We start from the raw sequence: 19,845 nt of genomic DNA on the forward strand, positions 1-19,845 counted from the left end.
CTGCCGCGGCTGCCGCCGGGGCGCTGACGGGCTGGGGGCGACCCTAGCGGCACCTGCCAGGTTTTGGAGGGGAGAGCCGCCGTGCGAGAAGGGCTGGCGCGGAGGCGTCCCACGGCGTGGGCAGGCAGGACGGTGCATGCCCACGGGAGAAGCGCCCTTGCCAGCGCTGCGACGCGGCGTGTGCGTGTGCTCAGGCAGCCGGGAAGGGGAACTTCTCCGCGTGCGGGAGCGCGACAGGGCGGTTTTGTCCTTGTCCCTGGGAAGCACCGGGATACCCGGTACCGCTTCCTTCGCTCACCCCGTGCTGCGAGCCTGAGTTCCGCGAGTGTCCCGGGAGCCGCTCCCTCCAGAGCAGCCGGAGCCGCGTGTGCGCGGCATCGCACACGCTCCGCGGGTGGCGTGATGGCTCTATTAGCTTGCGACGGCGGCGGGTGAACCGGTGCGGGTGTTACACGGGGTGCGCTGCCTCGGGAGAAGTCACCCTGAGTTACCCCTTTGAAATGCCCAGTGCCAAGGGGCAAGCCTGTCTGGAGAGAAAGAGAAAGAGTGAAACCCCCTTGGGTGCACCCAAAGCGGGTGGCATCTGGAGGGTCTGAGTGCCACAGTACTGCCACCAGCACGGGGCGGGGTGGGGGGGAGGAGGTTTGGCTCAGAGGGCAGCCCAAAGTCTGGGTGTGCTAAGCAGAGCAAGCAGATGTGGAGTCAGCTCTCCCTTTGCTGCCATACCCCATTTCCCAGGTCACGCTGTCCACTTGCTTGTCCCGGGGAACTCTCTGCGCCTCTGCTGCCTCCCGTGGTACCCTGCAAAGTGGGAGCAGGTGACCACCTTTCCAAGTGGGTGATGGCATTTGCTTGTAACTGGGGAGTCGGGATGAACCTGGCCCATGCAGGGGAAGTTGTCCCTGCTACCAGGTGAAGTCTCGCTTGTGGCTCAGGGCCAAACATGGAAAAGCAGCATGGAGGTGCCAGCGCTTGAGCCTGGCATGAGTTGGTGGTCACGCCAGCCCTTGGGGCTGCAGTGGCGTGGGCAGCCTGGGAGACATGGCCAGGCTCAGCACTGGGGCATGCTGGTGGCCCTGCTCTTGGGCCAAGCAGCAGTGATGACCCCGGCACAGCCTTCTCTCCCTGCCCTCGTGCCTTTCACATATCCACAGATCCATGTAAACTTTAACACATTTTCTGTCTTCAGCTCTGTCTCGTCTCCACCTCCCTCTGCACCTCTCCACTCTGAAAACTCAGAGGTGCGTGCTCTCTAACCTCCTGAAAAACAGCAGAGCCATGGTATGGTGGTCTTGCCATGGGTGAGATTATGGCTCTAGGAAGTCCCTGGCTTTCATCCCTGGCACTCACACCAGCCCTAAAGCATGGAAGAAGGGGACCTGCACAGTCCCTGTTCATGTTTCAGTGGAAATGAGTGCAAAAATAAACCCTGCTGTGCTGCTGGCCTCAATTATGGCAACCTGGAGCTGTAAAGACCACTTCTTCTCATCTGCCACTGCATCCCTGATCCTGCCTGGGCATGTGAGTTTAAACAGTGATAAGAAGCAATGTTGTATGGGCAGAACCTTAATGTGCATCTGCTAACTAGTCCTGTAGTAATTTTTAATGTGGCAGATTTTAATGCACATGTATGATGAAAAAGGTGAAGTAGTTCTGTTTGGTCTAACCTCTGTCATGCTTAGTTCAGGGCCCTCTTCACTGCTTACTGAGTTTCTTTAGCCTACTGTCTCATTGCATGTGAAATATATTAAATTATTTTACCCTCTCTTGGGCGGGACAGCCGGACCTAAGAAGGATAAAACATTCATTTTTATTTTCTGTGTGAGGAGGTCTCCTTCTTCAGTTCCAAGTCTTCCGGGTGGTTTGTTCAACGTCCCATGTCTGACATCAGAATTCTCTGCGCTGGAAATAGTTGTTGCATCATCAGCTCCACATTGTGATATTACAGGAGTGAAAGAACAGTAATGAACCAGCCCTGCAATTCACATCCCAGTGCTTTGGGAAGCACCAACAGAAGTATCAAAATAATTGCAGGCCTGTGAACTATATACATATTTAAACAGAGTAATTCTTCTGGAGCAGCCCCCTACCAGAACTGGCCTAGAAATGCCTGGCAGCAGGGAAATTCCTGCCCTTTTTCCCCAAAATGGCAGAATGAGGCCGGAGTTTCTGGATCCCTCCTTCTTGAGCCTCAGAGAGATCTTTAAAAGGCAAAAGACACGAGTCCCAGAGGTCACCGAGTGTAACTCGCATGTAATTTTGCCTCGGTGGCTCTGTCCTCCGCTTGGCTCCCCCGGCCCCGGGGTCCGGGCGGGGGGTGTGAGGGGGGAGGAGAGAGCCTTTTCCTCCCTTCGCCCAGCAGGTCCCTCGCCATCCACTGCCTCCGGGAAACAAACCCACCCCTTGCGTTGTCCAAGGTAATGCCATTCCTGCCAGCTCCCCTGCCTGGGCAGTGAGCCTGGGCAGAGTAAGGGGTCCGGGGCTGCCAGATTTATAGATAATAAATATTGTTTCAAGGTCCCCTGCCTCCACCCACTCATACGCACAGTCCTGCACCTGCACTTTGAAATTCTTAATTCTAACATAATGATAAATAGCCCTTACCCTTTTCATTGGGCTTTTTTTTTTTCTTCCCCCCCCCCCCCTTTTTTTCTCTCCCTCTCTTTTTTTTTTTAATCTCGAACTGTCATTATTTTATAGTGGTCTTTTTGTGCACCTAAATCGTAGCCACACTCATGAGGTCTTTTGAAGTCCTTGCTTTTTTTTTTTTTTAAACTTTGGTATGCCCTGTTTTGGTGTTTTTTGTTTTTTTTTTTTTTTTTTTTTACCACCCCTTTTCTTTTTTAAAGGCCATTTACGTTATGATTAAATGCTGTCTTGGAAAAGCAGAACGAAAGTCGTTAATCTATATAGATCTTCAAAGAATCGATACATTCGGGACTTCTGTAGGATTTGTTACACTCCATTTTGTTACAGTAGGCAGCTCGTCTGGATTTGGGCACATGTGTTTCTCTCCCTCCCCTCGCCCTCCCCCTCCCCGTTCCAGCTTCCCCCCCAAGAGTGAAAATAAAGTAAAAGGTCTTTCATGGTAAACAAAACCAGCTTATTCTCCACATAGAACACATGAATAGCTGGAAAAAAAACTTACAATAAATGGTGCATTTTTTTCTCTGCTGGGTATAGCATTCAAGATCAGTCCAGTATTCAAGAAGCAGTCCATTTTTTGCTCAGCAAGAGAGTTTAGAAAAGAAGCGTGGGGTCTATTCAAGGATCTTTTCCCCCTTCACAATTGCCGGGCTTTATGAAACCTATCTTCCATGCCTTGTCAGAGTATTTCTGGGGACCAATTAGTGCTTTGTTGCAAGGCTTCTTTGCTGAATCTTTGAGCAGCAAGAAAAAGCTCTCTTGAGTCTCCCCTTATTTTGACTATTTCAGTCATTACTCAGTGTAATAATTAATATGACAACTGGACGCTGAAGTTTGTATAGAAACACCTCGGCTGCAGGAGAGAGCGTGCAGTGGGTGGTAACAAGCTACAGATCAGACCGAGAAGCCACACACACAAGGAAGGGGGAAAAAAAAAAGAGGAGAGGGAGAGAGAATAATGAATGAAAAGAAAGACAGAAAGAATAAAGATAAATAAATAGTTGGCGCAGCCTGAAGAAACATAGTACAGACTTGGAAGGAAAAAAAAAAAAAGGCAATTAGGAAGGGGGAGGGATGACCCCAGAGAGGTAAACTTGTTTCAAAACAGTTTCTATATGAATATAATTTTCAAAACTTTGCTAGTTTCAGAAGGCAGGAAAGTGATTTTTCGCTGACGGCTGTTCCTTCGGGTAAGTAATTTTCAAGGAGCATCTGCCTACGCTTTTGTATGCGTGATAAACATCAACGTCTCCTCCCAAGCGTCCCTTTACAGAAAGAAGGACTTTGAGTATTAAACTGTGTTCGTAAGTAATTGTTGCCCGTCCTGCCCGTGGTGGAGGGAGGCCAGCTCTCGGGACGGCAAGTTGTACGAGTTTTCTTAGCCTTGTATCGTCTACAAGGGGAATAAAGCCCGCGACCCAATGAAGAATTAAAAATGACGTTTGACCAGGGACACTGCTGAATTCTTCTCGAAAGGCGTCTTGGGATGAACACTCATCCCTTTGCAGACATTTCTCGGGCTGCCAATTAGGGCATAATAAATAATTAGAGGTTTTAAGCATATTAGATACAGCTCATGCTAATGAGCTCCATCAGGTCTTGTGCTAACCTGAAGTGACAGTTTGCATATAGGACTGCGAAAAAAAAAAGAAAAGAAAAAAAAGAAACAGGAGCAGCGACCGTCGCCCCCCCCGCCCCGCCCGGCCCCGGCCCCGGCCCCGGCCCCTCGCCCCTCCGCCGCTCCCGCGGGTCCCTCCGGGCGCTGCCGCCCGCCGGTACCGGGGTGCGCGGCGCCCCCGGCCCCCCGCGCCCGCTGAGCGGGGCTCTTCGCCCGCCGGCCCCGCCGGGTGGCCCCATTGTGCGGCCACGCGTCCCGCGTCCATCACAGCCCCGGGGGATAAATCACCCTGCCCCCCCCCCCCCCCCCCCCCCGCCTCTCCTCATCGCCACTTTTTTGGAGAGCTAAATTTTGGAGGCTGCGGGGAGTGTTTCTCCCGGCGGCTCCGCGGTGGCTGTCCCTCGGCGGGAGGGGGGTTTGGGTGATGCCTGCCGCAGCCTGGGGGGCAGAGCCCCCCCTCCCCGGGGGCAGGCGGCGGGGACAGCCGGGGGTCCCCCGCCCCCGCTCCCGGGCTCGGCGGCCGCTGCCGTGAAGACACAGTGCCACCTCCCGGCTCCGGGGGGGAAGAGGACGGGGAAACTAGTCTAGGGAGGGGATGGGGTGAGGCCAAAGAGCATTTGGCAGCGGGCTGCAGGAGATGTCGGGGAGCCCGGCTCTGCAAGGAGCGGGGGATGTGGCTGGGCGGTTTTGCAACCACGATGTAGACCGGGGTGTTGAGGAAATGCAGCCTGGCTGGCGCATGATGGACAGCTGCAGCACCCTGAGACCTCTGGTAAATGTATGCACATCGATGAGGAAGACTTCCCCCCCCCCCGCCAGACACACACACATACCCCCTGAGATACTCACTGAATCCTCATTTGGAAGTTTTTCAGGAGCGTCTGGTTTTACTAGAAAAGCCTCTCTCCATTGCTCACTGCTCCCTAAAATCGACTGGGACATCCTGAAGCAGCAGGGCAGGCAGGGGGCTGCAGGCCACGGATAGTCCCAGTGCCCTTGCACAGGAAGGGACATCCCTGCCCAAAGCAGAAAACGTGTAGCTACAGGGAAGCCGCCGCTCTGCAAATACTGGCTAAAGGCAGAGGCGGGAAAAAGCAGTCTGAAAAACAGCCAAAGTCCGTGGCCCTTTGAACTTGCATGATGCCAGCCAGGGGAAGCAGCCAACTTTCAGTGCAAAGAGCCCTCTTAGTTGTGGCTGAGCAGCACAGCCGGGAATGGATGCGTGTGGCACACATGTGCCTCAAGAAGTTGTGTGTTTCCATGGGCGAAAAGGTACGTTTAGATGGAGGCAATGTGGGACATCGGTGCATATCTGCATATGATTGAAAGGAGTGGGGTTCTACAGTGCTGCAGCAAGAGGCCACAGCAGGACTAGTGGACCCAAAGCTCAGGTGCTCACCCAGCATACGGGGAGCCAGACACATGGGGCAACTTGAAACCCAAGAAGGAAATGCCAGTTAGAAATGTCACTGCAGAGGGATGAACCCGTACGCTGAACTAGTACTTCAAAGGGGACAGGAAAGCTCAGGCAGTTTGGACTCTGAAATGGTCCAAGGTAACCAGTACTGATGCAATTGTGTGTCCATACTGTAATGGCACTGGACACATGCACGTGCATGCACACGCATGCATAAACACTCACACCCTCCACCCCCCAACTTTGCTCCAGAACAACAGAATTAGGGAATTCCTTCTGGTGAGAAGGAGCTTTGCTTCCCCCGGCCATTGCCTCTTGCTACCCGGCAGCCTCTGACAGTCCAGCCTGATTAAGCAGTGAACTGGTGGCAGTACACTGGTGATTATGTAGCAATAAGAGTAAGAGATAGTTTGCAATATAAATACAAAAAGCAGGAGATAGGAGGAGTCAAAATAGATAATCATGAGGATTTGGCATGAGTGGTGTTTTGCGTACCCAATATTTCACTTTGCCTTGCCATTACTGTCAGGGTTGAGTAAACAGAGGGTGTAATACATAAGAAAAGGGATGGAAGAAAGGGAAAGAAGACTAAATGCATGTAAAAGCCATGGAGAAGGAGGAAAGATTGATCAAAGACTAATGAAAAGAGAAGGAAAAAAGAAAGGAAAAGGAAGACACAAACAAATGACAGAAGAAAATAGTTTGTGACTTTGGATGCTACAGTTATTTTCTCCAGCCTTAGGCCATGCATTTAAGTTTTTTTAAAATCTAGTTGAAAAATATGCCAGGTAGTGAGGCATGGTGTGTGGGGCAAGTAAATAAGACCAGTTGCTAGAGGCTGTCCTGCCCTGCACAGGGACTACTATAACCAGTGTCATCACCATCCTCATGTTACTGCTTTTTTTTTTTTCAAGGTGGCTTTCAATGTTCCCTATCATGGATAGGACTGTACCTGCTGCTGCACAAACACAGGACACAAAATACTGCCTCCTGGAGTGAACTTACTGGCTGAGCAGTTAAAAAATAGTAGTTTTTATACTGCTGGCAATTATCAAGGTCAACTTCCCTTTCTCCTACTGCCCCATCTCTCCTTGCCCCAATCCCCTGCCACGGTGCCAGCAGGGCCCAGTGTGTTATGTGTGTATCGCATTTGGCTGCCTACGTTGACCTGCCAGCCCATACCACAGGCTTGCTTGTCACTTTAGAAAGTAACTTTCTACCCCTGCGTGCAGCTGCAGGATGCACAAAAAAGCAGCTCTTCTGAAAAAGGTACGTATTCACCCCCGAAGTACTGAATTACTTCAGGTGCACGTTATACAGTCAGTAATTTCAGTGGGCTGGATTCTGACTCCACAGTCATGAGGTTCAACATGTATTTGGACTGAGATCCCTGAAAGTGGCTCCGTGCAGTTTCCCTACTATGATGCTGATCAGATGTAGCAGCTACTGGATTTTGTAATTACCAATAACTCACGGTAAGTCTTTGTTACTGTTCACCAATCTGAGTTTGCACCTGTGCATGCAGTAGAGTTTCCTTCAGGGCTAAAATAACTGGAAAGAGATGGTTTCTCTATTCCGCAGAACTTATCTTCATCACAAAAATATAGCGAGATTACCTGCCTTGACATAGCTTGTCTTGGTATAGACTTCATCTTCCCAAATAACAAGATAGATACAGAAGACTGTTTCTTTTTTATTTATTTTTTTTCACCTGCTCTCCAGTATTGGGCTACAGCTTTCCATTATTTCCTCACTGCCTTTGGTGACTCTTTCTAAACCAAATCTGGGCTTTTTTATATCAATCATTTACCAACCTTGTCTGAAATCATTCATGCACCCCCACATTCCCCTTGTAGCTCTCCACGGCTGACAGAATCACAGAATCACATAATGGAAGGGATAGGAAGGGACCTCTGGAGATCATCTCATCCAACCCCCCTGCTTGAGCAGGGACACCCAGAGCAGAGGGCACAGGAACGCGTCCAGGCGGGTTTTGAATGTCTCCAGAGAAGGAGACTCCACAACCTCCCTGGGCAGCCTCTTCCACTGCTCTGTCACCCTCACAGGAAAGAAGTTTTTTCTCATACTGAGGTGGAACTTCATGTGTTCCAACGTGTGCCCATTGCCCCTTGTCCTGTCATTGGGCACTATTGAAAAGAGTCCAGTCCCATCCTTTTGACACCCACCCTTTAGATATTTATAGGTATTTATTCGATCCCCCCTCAGTCTTCTCTTCCCCAGGCTGAACAAACCCAGGTCTCTCAGCCTTTCCTCATAAGGGAGAAGCTCCAGTCCCCTGATCATGTTGGTAGCTCTCCGCTGGGCTTGCTTGAGCAGTTCCCTGTCCTACTTGAACTGGGGTGGCCAAAACTGGACACAGTACTCCAGATGTGATCTCACTAGGGCAGAATAGAGGGGGAACACTGTATACAATCACACATACATCTTCCACAGGTTTTCTGCATCTTCCTGTCCTCAAGCTCTGACCTGCTCTTCCCTGCTCCTTTTTATTCCTTTGCCGCCTTCCCTTTCTCCATGTCCAGACTCATATCCCAGGGTGAGGTTCATGTAGCTAACTCCTGTCTCATGCTTCCTTCACACCAGGTCTCTCTCTCCAATATCTGGTGTGTGGAGTGATGTCTCCTGCTCTGTGACCACTTGTATGCAGCCGAAAAGGTCCTACTAAAGGACGAATCTCTCAGCTGCTGTGCTGTGTCACAGACTTTCCTGGCTCGTGCCTGGCATCCAAAAAGCGGATCTTGGAGAATGTCTGATCTCTGCTCATGTGGAGCGAGCCTCCATGGGAAACCCACCTGAGGCTGAACACGCACGCAGCGGTGGGAATGGACGAGAGGGAGGCTGAACCGAAGACGATGTGCTGACGTGCAAAAGTGAAAACAGAGGCTGATGTTGATCAGGAGGGGGAAGGCTGTTAATTAAAAGCATGCTGCCTGTCCATGTTGGGTGCAGAGAGAAACAATATTCTGGAGAGCCACTATGTGCCGGGGTGAGACTCACAGGGGCCAGCTGGCGTGGAGTGGCTTGTCCATGTGCCAGGGGTGGGTGGGGGGGGCGTGTAGGGAGAACGCCCCCTTGGCACGATGTTCAGGGGAGGGAGATGGGGGGGGGGAAGGGGATGGCTTTGCCTCACTTGCTCCACTTTAAATACATTTGCACAGAGCTCTGCCCACTGTAGTAGGGTCAGAAGGCTTCACCTGCAGCGCCAAAGGGGCCTCCCTGAGTGGGCATCACTGCCTCTGCAACATGGACTCACAGCACTGCAAAATGAATGGTGACCCTTTCCAGGTAAGCGATGGGGTCTGTGCTCCCATTTTTTGCGGGGCGGGGGAGGGGTGGGAGGGCTGTGGCTGCCTCCCTCCTGCCCCCCCATGCTTGCAATTTTTTTCCCCTGCTCTCTGAGAGGCAGTGTGACCCAAGATGGGAGGAAAAAAGTGCCTGTCTCAGTGCTTTGCAGTGCCTGGTTGACACTGTTCTGCCTTTTGGCAGCTAGTGTACTTGTCTGTTGCTAATTGTGATCACAAACTGTAGTGAGAATGAAAATGAACATTGCAACAGTATCCTTGTGTATATGGCAAATAGAAGAAGCAGAAAAGACCAGCAGCTAATTAGAGGTCTTAAACCTGTGTGATGAAAAGAAAGTTGTCTTCTTCTGTTAAAGGAAAGCAGCTAAAGTTATATGCTTTTCCGGTGGAGCTATTTGTCAAATATCATGACTCTGGCATCTCCTTTTTTTATTGTTTACTGATTTATTTTGAACCCTTTGCTTTTAAAAATACAGGAAAGTCCTGAAGCCCATATCTGTTGGTTACAGGCACTAGTTACTGCAGGGGCAAGTGATGTAACTTGAGGCCAGCATGGTTAATTATGAGGACCAAATTCTGCATGTATGTGTCCTATGCAATGCTGCTGAAGCCAGAGACAAGCTGGGGAAGATGTGGGAAAAATAAAAAGGGCTTCAGTTTCTACAAGTTATTTTAAGAGCAGAGCAGCCAAGGAAGCCTGCTTTCCTACTGCTTTGTGTGAGAATGAACTCCCACAATGATTCTCCAGGGTCTCACCTGGATACTTTTTCAAGTTGTGTAATTGCTTGGTTCCAATGAGATCTGTGGGAGCTGAGCATCTAAACGCCTTAAGAAGTCTGACTTGGACACTAGCTCCATCTTCAGAAATAACTTAGGAATCATGTTTCCTTTGAAATATATATTTTTTTTCTGAATTTTCCCTACTATTCTGTACATCCAGTAAGTCTGGAATTTGCGACACAGAGGTGACATTTTTCTCTCACTGACACTGCAGTCCAAACTCCCCCTGAAAGCACTCTGAAGTGCTTTATCTAATCTGCTCAGAAATGGAGTAGAAGGACGACAGGTCTGTGTTACTGATCTCCAATACTGCCACGCATCAGGAAGGCAATATCAATCTCTGTGCCAAGTGGTTATTTTATCCCTCACATGCCATATAGGCAATATTTCAATGTCAATGAAGCAGTTTGTTCAACTCTTAATTGTAAACACAGTCATAACAGTAGAACTACCCCAAGATGCAATTGCTATCTACATAACAGGTTGAAAAACAAGAAATTAGAATTAGAATTAATAATGGATAAACTGTGATTAACAGTTAAAACTCTGCATAGGTACTACAAAAAGCTCAGCAATAAATGTGCCTGTGTGTATGTTGATATGTATTACCTCCAGTGTATATGCTGTTGTATATTGTCTCCAGTGTGGAATGATGCATATTGCCTCTGTACATATTGGTAAGAACCGGGTACCAGGAAAACAATGATTTTACTCTTCTTTCCCCTTGCAATGCAAGCTGTCAGCTCTGTGGACAGACTCAGGCATGAACTAATGTTTGTACAAAGACCTTCCAGTGAACTGAGTGCACATGTAGATGCAAGAAGTTACGCAAGTATCACTCTGTTTTCAGGCCTAGTGCCTACTCCTTATTGCAATGTGTCTTACTTTTAAGCACCAGCATAAACCAATTTGCAGGAGTGGGAAAATGAGTGAGGGCAGATTGAAAGTTGCTGAACACAAAGCATCAAGGGTAGTGATGAATGAGAATCTACCTGAGTTGGAAAGACAGTTTTAAAGGCATTTTTGGGTAATCTCACAGTATTAAAAGATCAATTAACATCAGAATTACCTTGCAAGACTCAAATCATGCATTATGTCCCCTGCCGACGTCCAAACCACAAATTCTTCCTTTGTCACACAGATTTAGGTCAACCTGCCATAGAAGTTGGTCCACATGGCATGCTTTGGCAAGGGTATTTTAAATACCCTTTAAAATACATGGCTTTTAAAACAGTTCCAGTGCAGACCGTGAAAACCAAATTCTCGGTCCATCAGACAGACACTGGTGTAGCACAGTTCTGTCCTTAAGATCAGTTTTGGTTGTGGTAGGGGAAAAGAGAAGGGCAATGCAACGCATGGACAGTAGGCAGGTGATGGTCTTGGTTACACTAACTATCAGAAAATTTCCAGAATACTGACATTTGTTTTGCCTTTTGACAGACTCCTGTCATTGTTTTTCCTCGTACTTGCTTCAGGTGTAAATGGGTTTCATTAGCCAGCTGCCACATCACTCCTGAGTGCTTTTCCTCTTGGTCCCTGCCATGTGAGAGCTGGGCTGGCTCCCTGGCTGGGTAAGGACCCAGGAGACACAGGGATGCTGTGAGAAGTGTCACAGTTGAACAGGTGACAAACTTCCCCCTGGTGCGTAAAACCAGTATTTCTACCACAGTTCCCACTAGAGGTTCCTTATAAAGGTGGAAAACATTTGGATAGCCTTTCCGACCTCTGAAAATAAAGCCAGATAGAAAAATCTGTTGCTAGTCTCTGGCAATGAATTATCGTGTTAGCAGCAGCCTCGGAGACAGCCTGAAGAACCAGCAATTATTTACTTTACAGAAGAAGGCAGTTCCTTATAACACTGCCTCAGAAACTGTAGTCCCACCAAGAGCTTTATGGCTTCAGGGCAGCTGGATTTGATTATCTATTTGTCTGCTACAAAGACTGTCTTTTCTAAGGACAATATTTGGGAACTGAGACTCTTCATACCCTGATTTATATGTTAAATTAAGCAACAGCTATGATGAGGACAGGCTCTGACTGAAGATACAGATCTTCATAAAGAAAAATTGAGTGGATACCTTGAGTCAAGTTTTGGCCCAGGACTTGTTACATCAGTATCCATCTGCACTGCAGATGTCTGGTGTAAGGTTTGAAATACCAACCAAGGGCGATTCGCCCAAGGCCAGTAGACGTTAAAACAAAAAGACAAAACAACCCAACAAATAAGGCATTGATGTGACTTCCAAAAGTTTGTGGTGGTTGTGTATCACATTCACTCTGACATCAGAAAAATTAAGCTATTCTGGAAATCTCAGCAGGCACTTACCTGCCATATCAATTACTTAGCTTGTTTTGAAACTCTGGCCCCACTCCAGGACTCAGTTTCCTGTTTCTGAAGTGGTGGAATAAATCTTTCCTACTTATCCGGGGTTTTGTAGAAAGAAGTACATGTATTGAGACATACTAAGACATTCTGGTAATAAGAACCATGAGAATAGTTAAAATAAACATTCTCCTTGCTTGGGAATACTGGAAAATGCCTTTTGGAATTTGCAGAGCAGAAAATCAGTAAGAGAAAGGGAACAAACATAAATGAAAACATATCTTGCTCTAACTGAGTCTTTAGTCACTGTGGGATTTAGGGAAGATCGAAATGTCCGCTGCAACATTTTTTCCCCTTTTCTTTTGTTCCTTATTGTTGTTACTTTATTTTTAAAACATTGTTCATCTCCCTCTTGTGAATACTACCTCTCCTGGAGCTACCTAGAAGGTCCAAGTCCAACTAAAGGGAAACATAGATCATGGCCTGCATCCCTGCACAGAGTTCATCTGCATTGCTCTGCTCAATCCTGAGCGCTAATGAAAAGAGAGCCTGAGGGAAGGTCTTTGCACTGTAGCTGAAACCAAAGTGCAGTAATATTTCCAGTCATCCCTGAGCTTGATACACTTGAGAGGTGAAGCAAGACAGAGATGATATTAGGCTATTTTCATGCCCTTTTGACTACCTCAGTCCCACATGGGGCCTAGTTTGAGAGAAGGGATTTACATCTGTACCATCATAAATCAGAGCAGCCCCAGAGCTGCTCTACTTCTGGCAGCAACGGATTCCCTTGATTCCCACTTAAAGCAACTTTATACCCTCTTTACATTGATGATGCCATGCAAAAGGGAAATGGAGCAAAGCAAAACTGACTCCTAGGGTGAGTGCACATTTTTTTTGCTCGTTTGCTTTCTTTTCTTTCAGGAATCTATGTACATTGAAGAGTCCTCAAATAAAAATGGTGTGATCTCTTTGATATTCTCTTTGAAAGAAGAAGTTGGGGCATTGGCTAAAGTTCTGCGCACATTTGAGGTAAATATTTTCCTTCAGGAGACCTGTCCAGGTCTCTACATTTTTGCATTTTGGCAACATTTGCTCAGGGTATTTGTGGTCACGTTTGTAATTCCATTTCATTGCCATAAAGGGGGAAACCAGCATGTATTTCTTTTCTGGGGTTAAAAGTCCTGGTTTCCCCATTTAAGAAGGAGATATTCCACTGTAACTGCTTGAGTAAGTGGTAGAAGTGAATTGGGCCATAACCTGAGATTGATGTCTGAGTATGTATATGTGTATATATGCATGTATGTGTGTATATTTATTTTATGTGTATATGTGTGTGCATATATAGATATGTGTATGTGTGTAGAAAGGCAAATATAACCTGCATGTGAGCTGTGTGACTCGCAGTGCACAGGTTGCATGCAGTATTTCTACTGGGTGCAGCCACCATCCTCTTAGCCCTTATTTACCTCAGTAAATCTGATATAAATAAGCTCACCATGTCCCATTTTAGGTAATTCTACAGAGAGGGTTGGTACCTACAAAACAGCATAAAAATGGCAGCATTTTGCACTTTGTTCACTCCAAATGAACTCAGCAGCTTGTGCTGACTGATTTGGAAAACTTTTGGAGAAACAAGGAGCCATTTACCTTTCAGGACATTGTGTGCCTATTTATTCTTCCAAAAATATTTCCCAGATGTCATGGATGCTGTTTAAAAAGCACGAAATCCTTGAAATTCAGGATGGCTACATTGCAACACACACAGCTGTGTACTCTGCGCTCCCAAGCAAATACACTCTGTTATATTGGTTTTGTGATTTTTTTTTAAGAACATCATCATGTAATAGTTGTGCCTGAAAGCAGCTCTTTCTATAGAACACTGTAAAAGTTGTGGCCTGCATACTTTCCATTCATAAACTGAATTGGCTAGGGAATGAAAGGTTTGTGTGGTATTAGTACAAATGAAAAATAGTTATGAGTTAAAGGACATATTTGATTCATTAAGATGAAAGGAAATTCATACCAACAGCAGCAGAGCTAGTCTAAATCTCTGAATTGACCACTGTAATACAGTCCTGCGAAATGTCTGAGTGTCAGCAGTGTCCATATCTGTAGGTGAACTAAGGAGGCCAGCTGATATTGTGTTGTTAAATTCATTGCTGTCTACTAACCAATTTGCTATCAGCCTTAAAGGAAAAACTGCAGGGGAGCTAGTATAGGAAGGACAAAGATAGCTGCTGCTTGCACATGACTCTTCTTGCCCCAAAACAGGTACCTAAACTAGACTGGCTGAATCGTGGTTTTCCCAAGCGATCATGACAGCAACCAAGGGGATGGGCTCAGCTAAAGATGTCTGCACTGCGGTGGTTTCCCTTTGCAATGAGGCCAATTCTTTCTGTGCAAACTTGCAGCCTCTCCCATCACCAAGGCTTGACAAGAGACCGGGCATTGGCGCTCTTACGCCAGTTTTGCGTGCTCTTGGCAGTGTAGTAGGCCTGGAGGGAAGGGATTTAATGGTACAAGCCTGACCTGCAGCTTCAGCTCCTCAGGGCTTTCATTAATGAATTCATGAGTGCTGGGATGTGTAAACCAGATCAGCCCTTGGCCTGTTCTAACTCAATGCAAACAACCTCGCCCTGTGTACAGCTGTGTAAGACTTGTGGACATGCATAGCTGAGACAGCCCCCCACCCTTTCCCACCCAGGCCATAATCACTATGCCTCAGAGACATGGACTTTGTGCTCAGTGACACAGTTTCCTCAGATGGGGAAGGTGGAGGGTGGGGACAAGGAGGATGACCTCGAAAAGGTTTTTTTTTCTTTTGTACCCCTTCCCTGCTTGATATAATCAACTGTGAGGTGTAGGTTAGTTACAGAAGTTGGTCTCTGTTGGCAGGCTCCTCTGGGCAGGGAGACCCATTCCCTTGTCTTCAAGGTTTCCGTTGCTGGTTCAGTGCTGGCCTGGGGAAACACAGAGGGCTTGTCTCAGAGGGGTGGCACAGGGAGGAGATGTGGGGATCACTGCTTTGGCTGTTGCTGCCTCACACAACCACATAAAGTAGGAAAAAGGAAAACACAAAAGCCACAAAATATGATCAGACTCTTCCCTGGAGCAGATGTGGCACTGCAGCCGCTGGCCCCCACAGAGGGCTAGACCTGGCGTGGCTGCTTGTGCTGACGGCCATGCATGGCATGTTCAGACCCACTCTGATCCTTGCTGAGGCTGCAGATTGCCCAGGATGCCAGGGTCTGTCTCTCTGGGCACTCACATGTGGGAATGCAGGCGGAGAGCACAGCTCAACCCTCTCCTTCTCCCAGCATGTGCTTGGAAGTGATTAAGGGACAGTGCCTCCAGCACCGGTTTTGAGGATTTTGCCTCTTCGCTAGCCAATTTATAAAACTACTCTGGGACACGAAGAGGGGAGGAGGAGGACTGAGAGCTGTAAATATGAAAGTCTTGAAAAAAAAGCCTCTCTCAAGACAGGGAAGAAGGTGTGGAAGTAAGATCCAGACTGAGACACAGGGAATTAAGGGGATGCCTAAAGAAAGGAGAGATCTTACGGTGCCGTCAGCAGCCAGACTGCCTTTCTGTAAAGGAGGTGTCTGTGTGGACCTGGGGAGGTTCATCATCTTCTTGGTTTAAAAGCTAGAAAAAAAATTTCTATTACTCTGGGAGGGCTGTTCAGTTACTTTTGTGTCCCTGCCTGGAATGCAGAATGCAGGTTCACATTCTGCCCATGTTCTACTTCTGTGCTGGGGTGAAACTTGGCCAGGCATTAGCCCCCACCACAACTTGGTGTCCATGGGGAGAAAGAGCCCAAAGGGAGCCCCGCTGTCGTCCAGCCTGACCCTGTGCCTGGATATCAGGAGGTCCAGGACTGATGGCAAATCAAGCACCGTGGCTACTCCCCAGTCCAGACCTAATCTGCACTTGCCCAGCAGTCAAAGCTCCCAGGGAAGGAAGTAGTCCTTCCAAACACAGTAGTCCAAACATGACCCAGATGAACTGGATGAGGCCCCATTGTGGGCCAAGGTGGACAGAAGGTAGAGGAGCCTTGTATCTGGGTAGGTGAAGGCACAAGGCCAGTGGCTACAGAGAGAGAGTTCACAGCACAGAATTACATCCTATAACCAAGACACCAAGTTTAAGAGAATGTCAATGTGTTTTGGGGAAACATTAATGTCTGTCCTACTCAAACATCCCTTGTACAGTTGACAGAGTGCTGCATGCTCTTGCATTTGTTTTTTTGCTCAAGGACCCAAACTCTTGTTTTCTGTTCAGATCCCAGTTACACACAAGTATGTGGCTACAGTGACCAACTGTTATTCCTCCTATATAGCTTGAAGGCTTTTTTCTGAGCAATCTCTATGTACTCAGCTCCTTATGTCTGCTGGTTTTATGTCCAAAGTGTACTTCATTATATCCACTTTTTTCTTATGTTTACTCTTGATTCATATGCTCTGTAATGCGTTTCAGTGCTGGGCCAATGCACAATGTCCAAAAAGAGCAAGCAGTCTGCATGGAAGACGGGCTGGACCTGCAGAAGGGGAGGCACATTTTAAAAGAAAGACTATATGACTTTTTAAGCTGAAAGCATTTCTGTCTTTAAAATCAAACCCGGACCATGTCTATGGAGGGGTTCAAAAACACTTTGGGTAGGAGGAGAGTCCTTTCCCAGTCTTACACACAAAAAATAAGCAGCACTCAGGAAGACCCCTCCCAACACCAGACCTCAGCCCTCTCCTAAGATCTTCTGACCCTTGGTTCTTGTCTCCCCTCTGTTTCGCATATCCTTGCCTGGCTGCGTGATTCTGCTCATCCTGGACTGCTCTGTATCCAGGATGCCCTATGCCACTGCTGACAGTAGAGTCCCTGCATTCCCTTCTACACCTTCCTCATTGTGAGGCAGCATCCATAGGGCCATATTCGCCCTCTGACATGTGCTGTAAAGTAATAGCAGCTCGATCGTGTCCAGCAATAAGCAGATTGTTAAAACTGAATCCACTTTGCTTCCACACTAGTTGCTCTGTGTGTATATTGGGATGTGGTAAAGATTCACTTTCTGCTCATCAAACCCAATTATGTTGCACTTGAAAAGCCTGTTTGTCCATAATCTTTATTTGTCCTAGTGCGCATACAACTTCCTTATAGGTTCTGCTTGGGCAACACCTCTGTCCTCATTGCAGGCATTGAGAGTGGCCGTCAAGACAGCATAAACCCACCAGCAAAGTCTTTACACCAACTTCATTTTAATAGGACCCGCTATACACTAAGGTACTGCTTGGTGCAGCCATATGCTGTTTATTTGTCTCATGCTATTGCAGGAGATGATAGCTAGGAAGCCAAAACTTGAAAAAATACCTTAGTCTGAAACAGAACATCACACACAAACAGAATATCATGCTTAAAATCAGGAAGACAGAATAGTTATCGTGGAGTTATGTTTCTTTTTTTGATTCTCTAGACAAATCAAAAAGTCGCAGTATATAATTCCAGGTCAGAAAAAGACAGAAATCTTCCAGGTTTCTTATCAAAACTGAATAAGCAATGCAGAGAATTTTGGGTTAAACCAAATGTTACACTTGATGGGAAGGTTTATTTTTCTCCGTAGTGACAAAAGCCTATTGAAATTGAGATAAGTTTTTAAACAACAACAAAGTTCATTCTGAAAGAAAAAAAGTGAAAAAAACTTGTCCCCCTCAAAGATTGGCATTTCCAAAGTTTAATCATTAAAAAATATCAGAACTAAGCATTTCAATATGCAAAAAGGATTGCCCTCAGTTTTAACTGAAAATTTTCCACATGAATTTGTGAATGTATTAATATCTGCTGAAGTTCTTTCCCTGACAGATTTGGAAGTAGTAGAGGATGTCAGCTGTAGTATGTGGCAAACATTGGGTTGGAATATGTCACAAGGTTGCTCAGCCCATTCTCAGAGAGGAATCTTCCATCTTTTCTTCACTGACATGGTCTTCCCAAATGCAGAGCAGGACTTCAGTACAAGGTCCAGCCATCACTGGTGTTACTTACAGTGGGTAGGGCTCTACCTGAAAAGCAGCCACATTAATTTTGCTCCTGGAGTATGTTACTGCCACGTGGGAGGACTGGATGAGAGCAATGGGCTGCACTAAATGAGACCCTGCACTTCCAAAGCCAGCAAAGAAGACTGCTCTTTTTCTGTTTAGAGGCTTAATTTATTCAGCAGAAAGTCCAAAATGACTGTTATCTCTTTGTCCCTTGGAAAGATATTGGCTCTGCAGTGTTTTGGATTGTTTCCAAATCAGCAGAAACAAGCATTCACTTTGGCCAGGGGGTGTGTTGGAGGTGCCTGCAGTGATAGGTGAACAGCTCAGGCGTGCCTCTCCCAAGAGGCTTGTTTTTTTCATCACAGTATGTATATACACAGCTACAATCATTTTATTACACCTGAACTCACTGCTCCGAGTCTGTGTCCTCAGTCTAAGCTCTCTTTCCAGGGCCAGGAGGGCAGGACTCCTTGAACTAGTAAACCAACATGAGTTTAAAGAGAGGAGTGCCCTCTTGCTAGGTGCTCATGCAGTGCCACTTGTTGTTTCATATGCTCTCGGGTTTGTCCTGCTCCACATGTTTTGTGGCTAGATTGTGCCGAACACCTCATACAAAACTTTAGGGTTGGAGCAGAAGTGCCAAGTGACGGACACCAGGGGCTTCTCCAGGGCCAGCTGCCCTTTGGAGCTCTTTGCTGGCATGGGCCAGCTCTGGTTCCCCTTGCTTCCATGACCTTGTCATGCGAGGAAGACCCTAGCAGATATGAAGAAGAAATGAGGAAGCACAGGCTTCAGCTGAGAAGCAGGCCCTTGGACAGTGAAGTAAACCAGATGGCTGCCTTCGCCTTCACTTTGGGAAACTATGGCTGAAGGCATCGCTGTAACTTCCTAACTCCCTTGATCTCCTGTGAAAATTAGGCACTGAGTTTCTACTTCTGAAAGTGTCTTCCTTCAGGAAGCCCTGAACTAGCCAATGACAAGGGTTAAAAGAATATGTCACTTTTTTTTCTTTTGTATTAGGAAAGTGCAAGTAAATCCTTGTTTTGGGATATTTCACCCAAGTTCTCACTCAATGTTTATTAGCAGCACCATAGTGCTGTCGACGGTTCTTCATCTGGTAAGTGTGGGGTCTCCTGTTGAAGCCAAACTTACTTAATGACAACAGTCATGAAAACAAGCTGCAGACAGATTTCACAGCTGTACTTAGTTTTAGCAACCGTATACAGGAGCATTTAGTAATGTGTCAACAGAAGGACATATGAACGCCATGGGAAGCAGTAGCTCATAACATTCCCAGAAAGTATCTATCCCCACTGAAAGCTTCCTCATGTAGCTATGAAAACACAACTTTTCTTTTCCAATGATCAGCAACTAAACTCTCTGAGGGTGGGACTAAATTATCCTGGCAATGGCCTCTGCAAGACTGCCAATGTAGTGCAACACCAGGCTGGTTTGATCCTGCCTGTGTGGGACAGCTGCATCATAGGAGATACTCCATGGGTTGGCATAACTGGAATAAGCTGGGGAAGGGGCTGGAGCTGCTTCATGGCTTCTGAGAGGGAGCCAAGGCTGAGATCCAGCACCATGGGGTAAGGAAGGCAGGGAGATGGATAATCTCCTCCTGCATCCCCCATTGCCTCTGTTGCAAACTGGTATCTGTATCACTAAACCCTGTCAATAAAAATCATGACTTACACAAAATGGACTTAGTT

General features: G+C 47.1%; 1 protein-coding gene and 1 long non-coding RNA gene across 2 annotated transcripts in view; one reads left to right on the forward strand and one right to left on the reverse strand.

Moving 5' to 3' along the window:
* Window positions 1-1,791: 1,791 nt before the first annotated feature.
* LOC135314281 (uncharacterized) lies at window positions 1,792-5,680 on the reverse strand. Its single transcript, XR_010373741.1, has 2 exons — window positions 5,114-5,680; window positions 1,792-1,902 (listed from the first exon to the last, which is right to left on the reverse strand). It is a non-coding gene; the product is annotated as an uncharacterized LOC135314281 (long non-coding RNA).
* A 2,654-nt stretch (window positions 5,681-8,334) lies between these two features.
* PAH (phenylalanine hydroxylase) overlaps window positions 8,335-19,845 on the forward strand; it is a 42,194-nt gene continuing 30,683 nt past the window's right edge. Inside the window, exons 1-3 of the mRNA XM_064456308.1 lie at window positions 8,335-8,688; window positions 8,861-8,987; window positions 13,029-13,136. Of these exons, the coding sequence (XP_064312378.1) occupies window positions 8,639-8,688; window positions 8,861-8,987; window positions 13,029-13,136 (285 nt within the window). The 5' untranslated portion in view covers window positions 8,335-8,638. The remainder of the gene's footprint in view (window positions 8,689-8,860; window positions 8,988-13,028; window positions 13,137-19,845) is intronic.

This window comes from Phalacrocorax carbo, chromosome 1 (genome assembly GCF_963921805.1).
Source record: "Phalacrocorax carbo chromosome 1, bPhaCar2.1, whole genome shotgun sequence".
Lineage (NCBI taxonomy): Eukaryota > Metazoa > Chordata > Aves > Suliformes > Phalacrocoracidae > Phalacrocorax > Phalacrocorax carbo.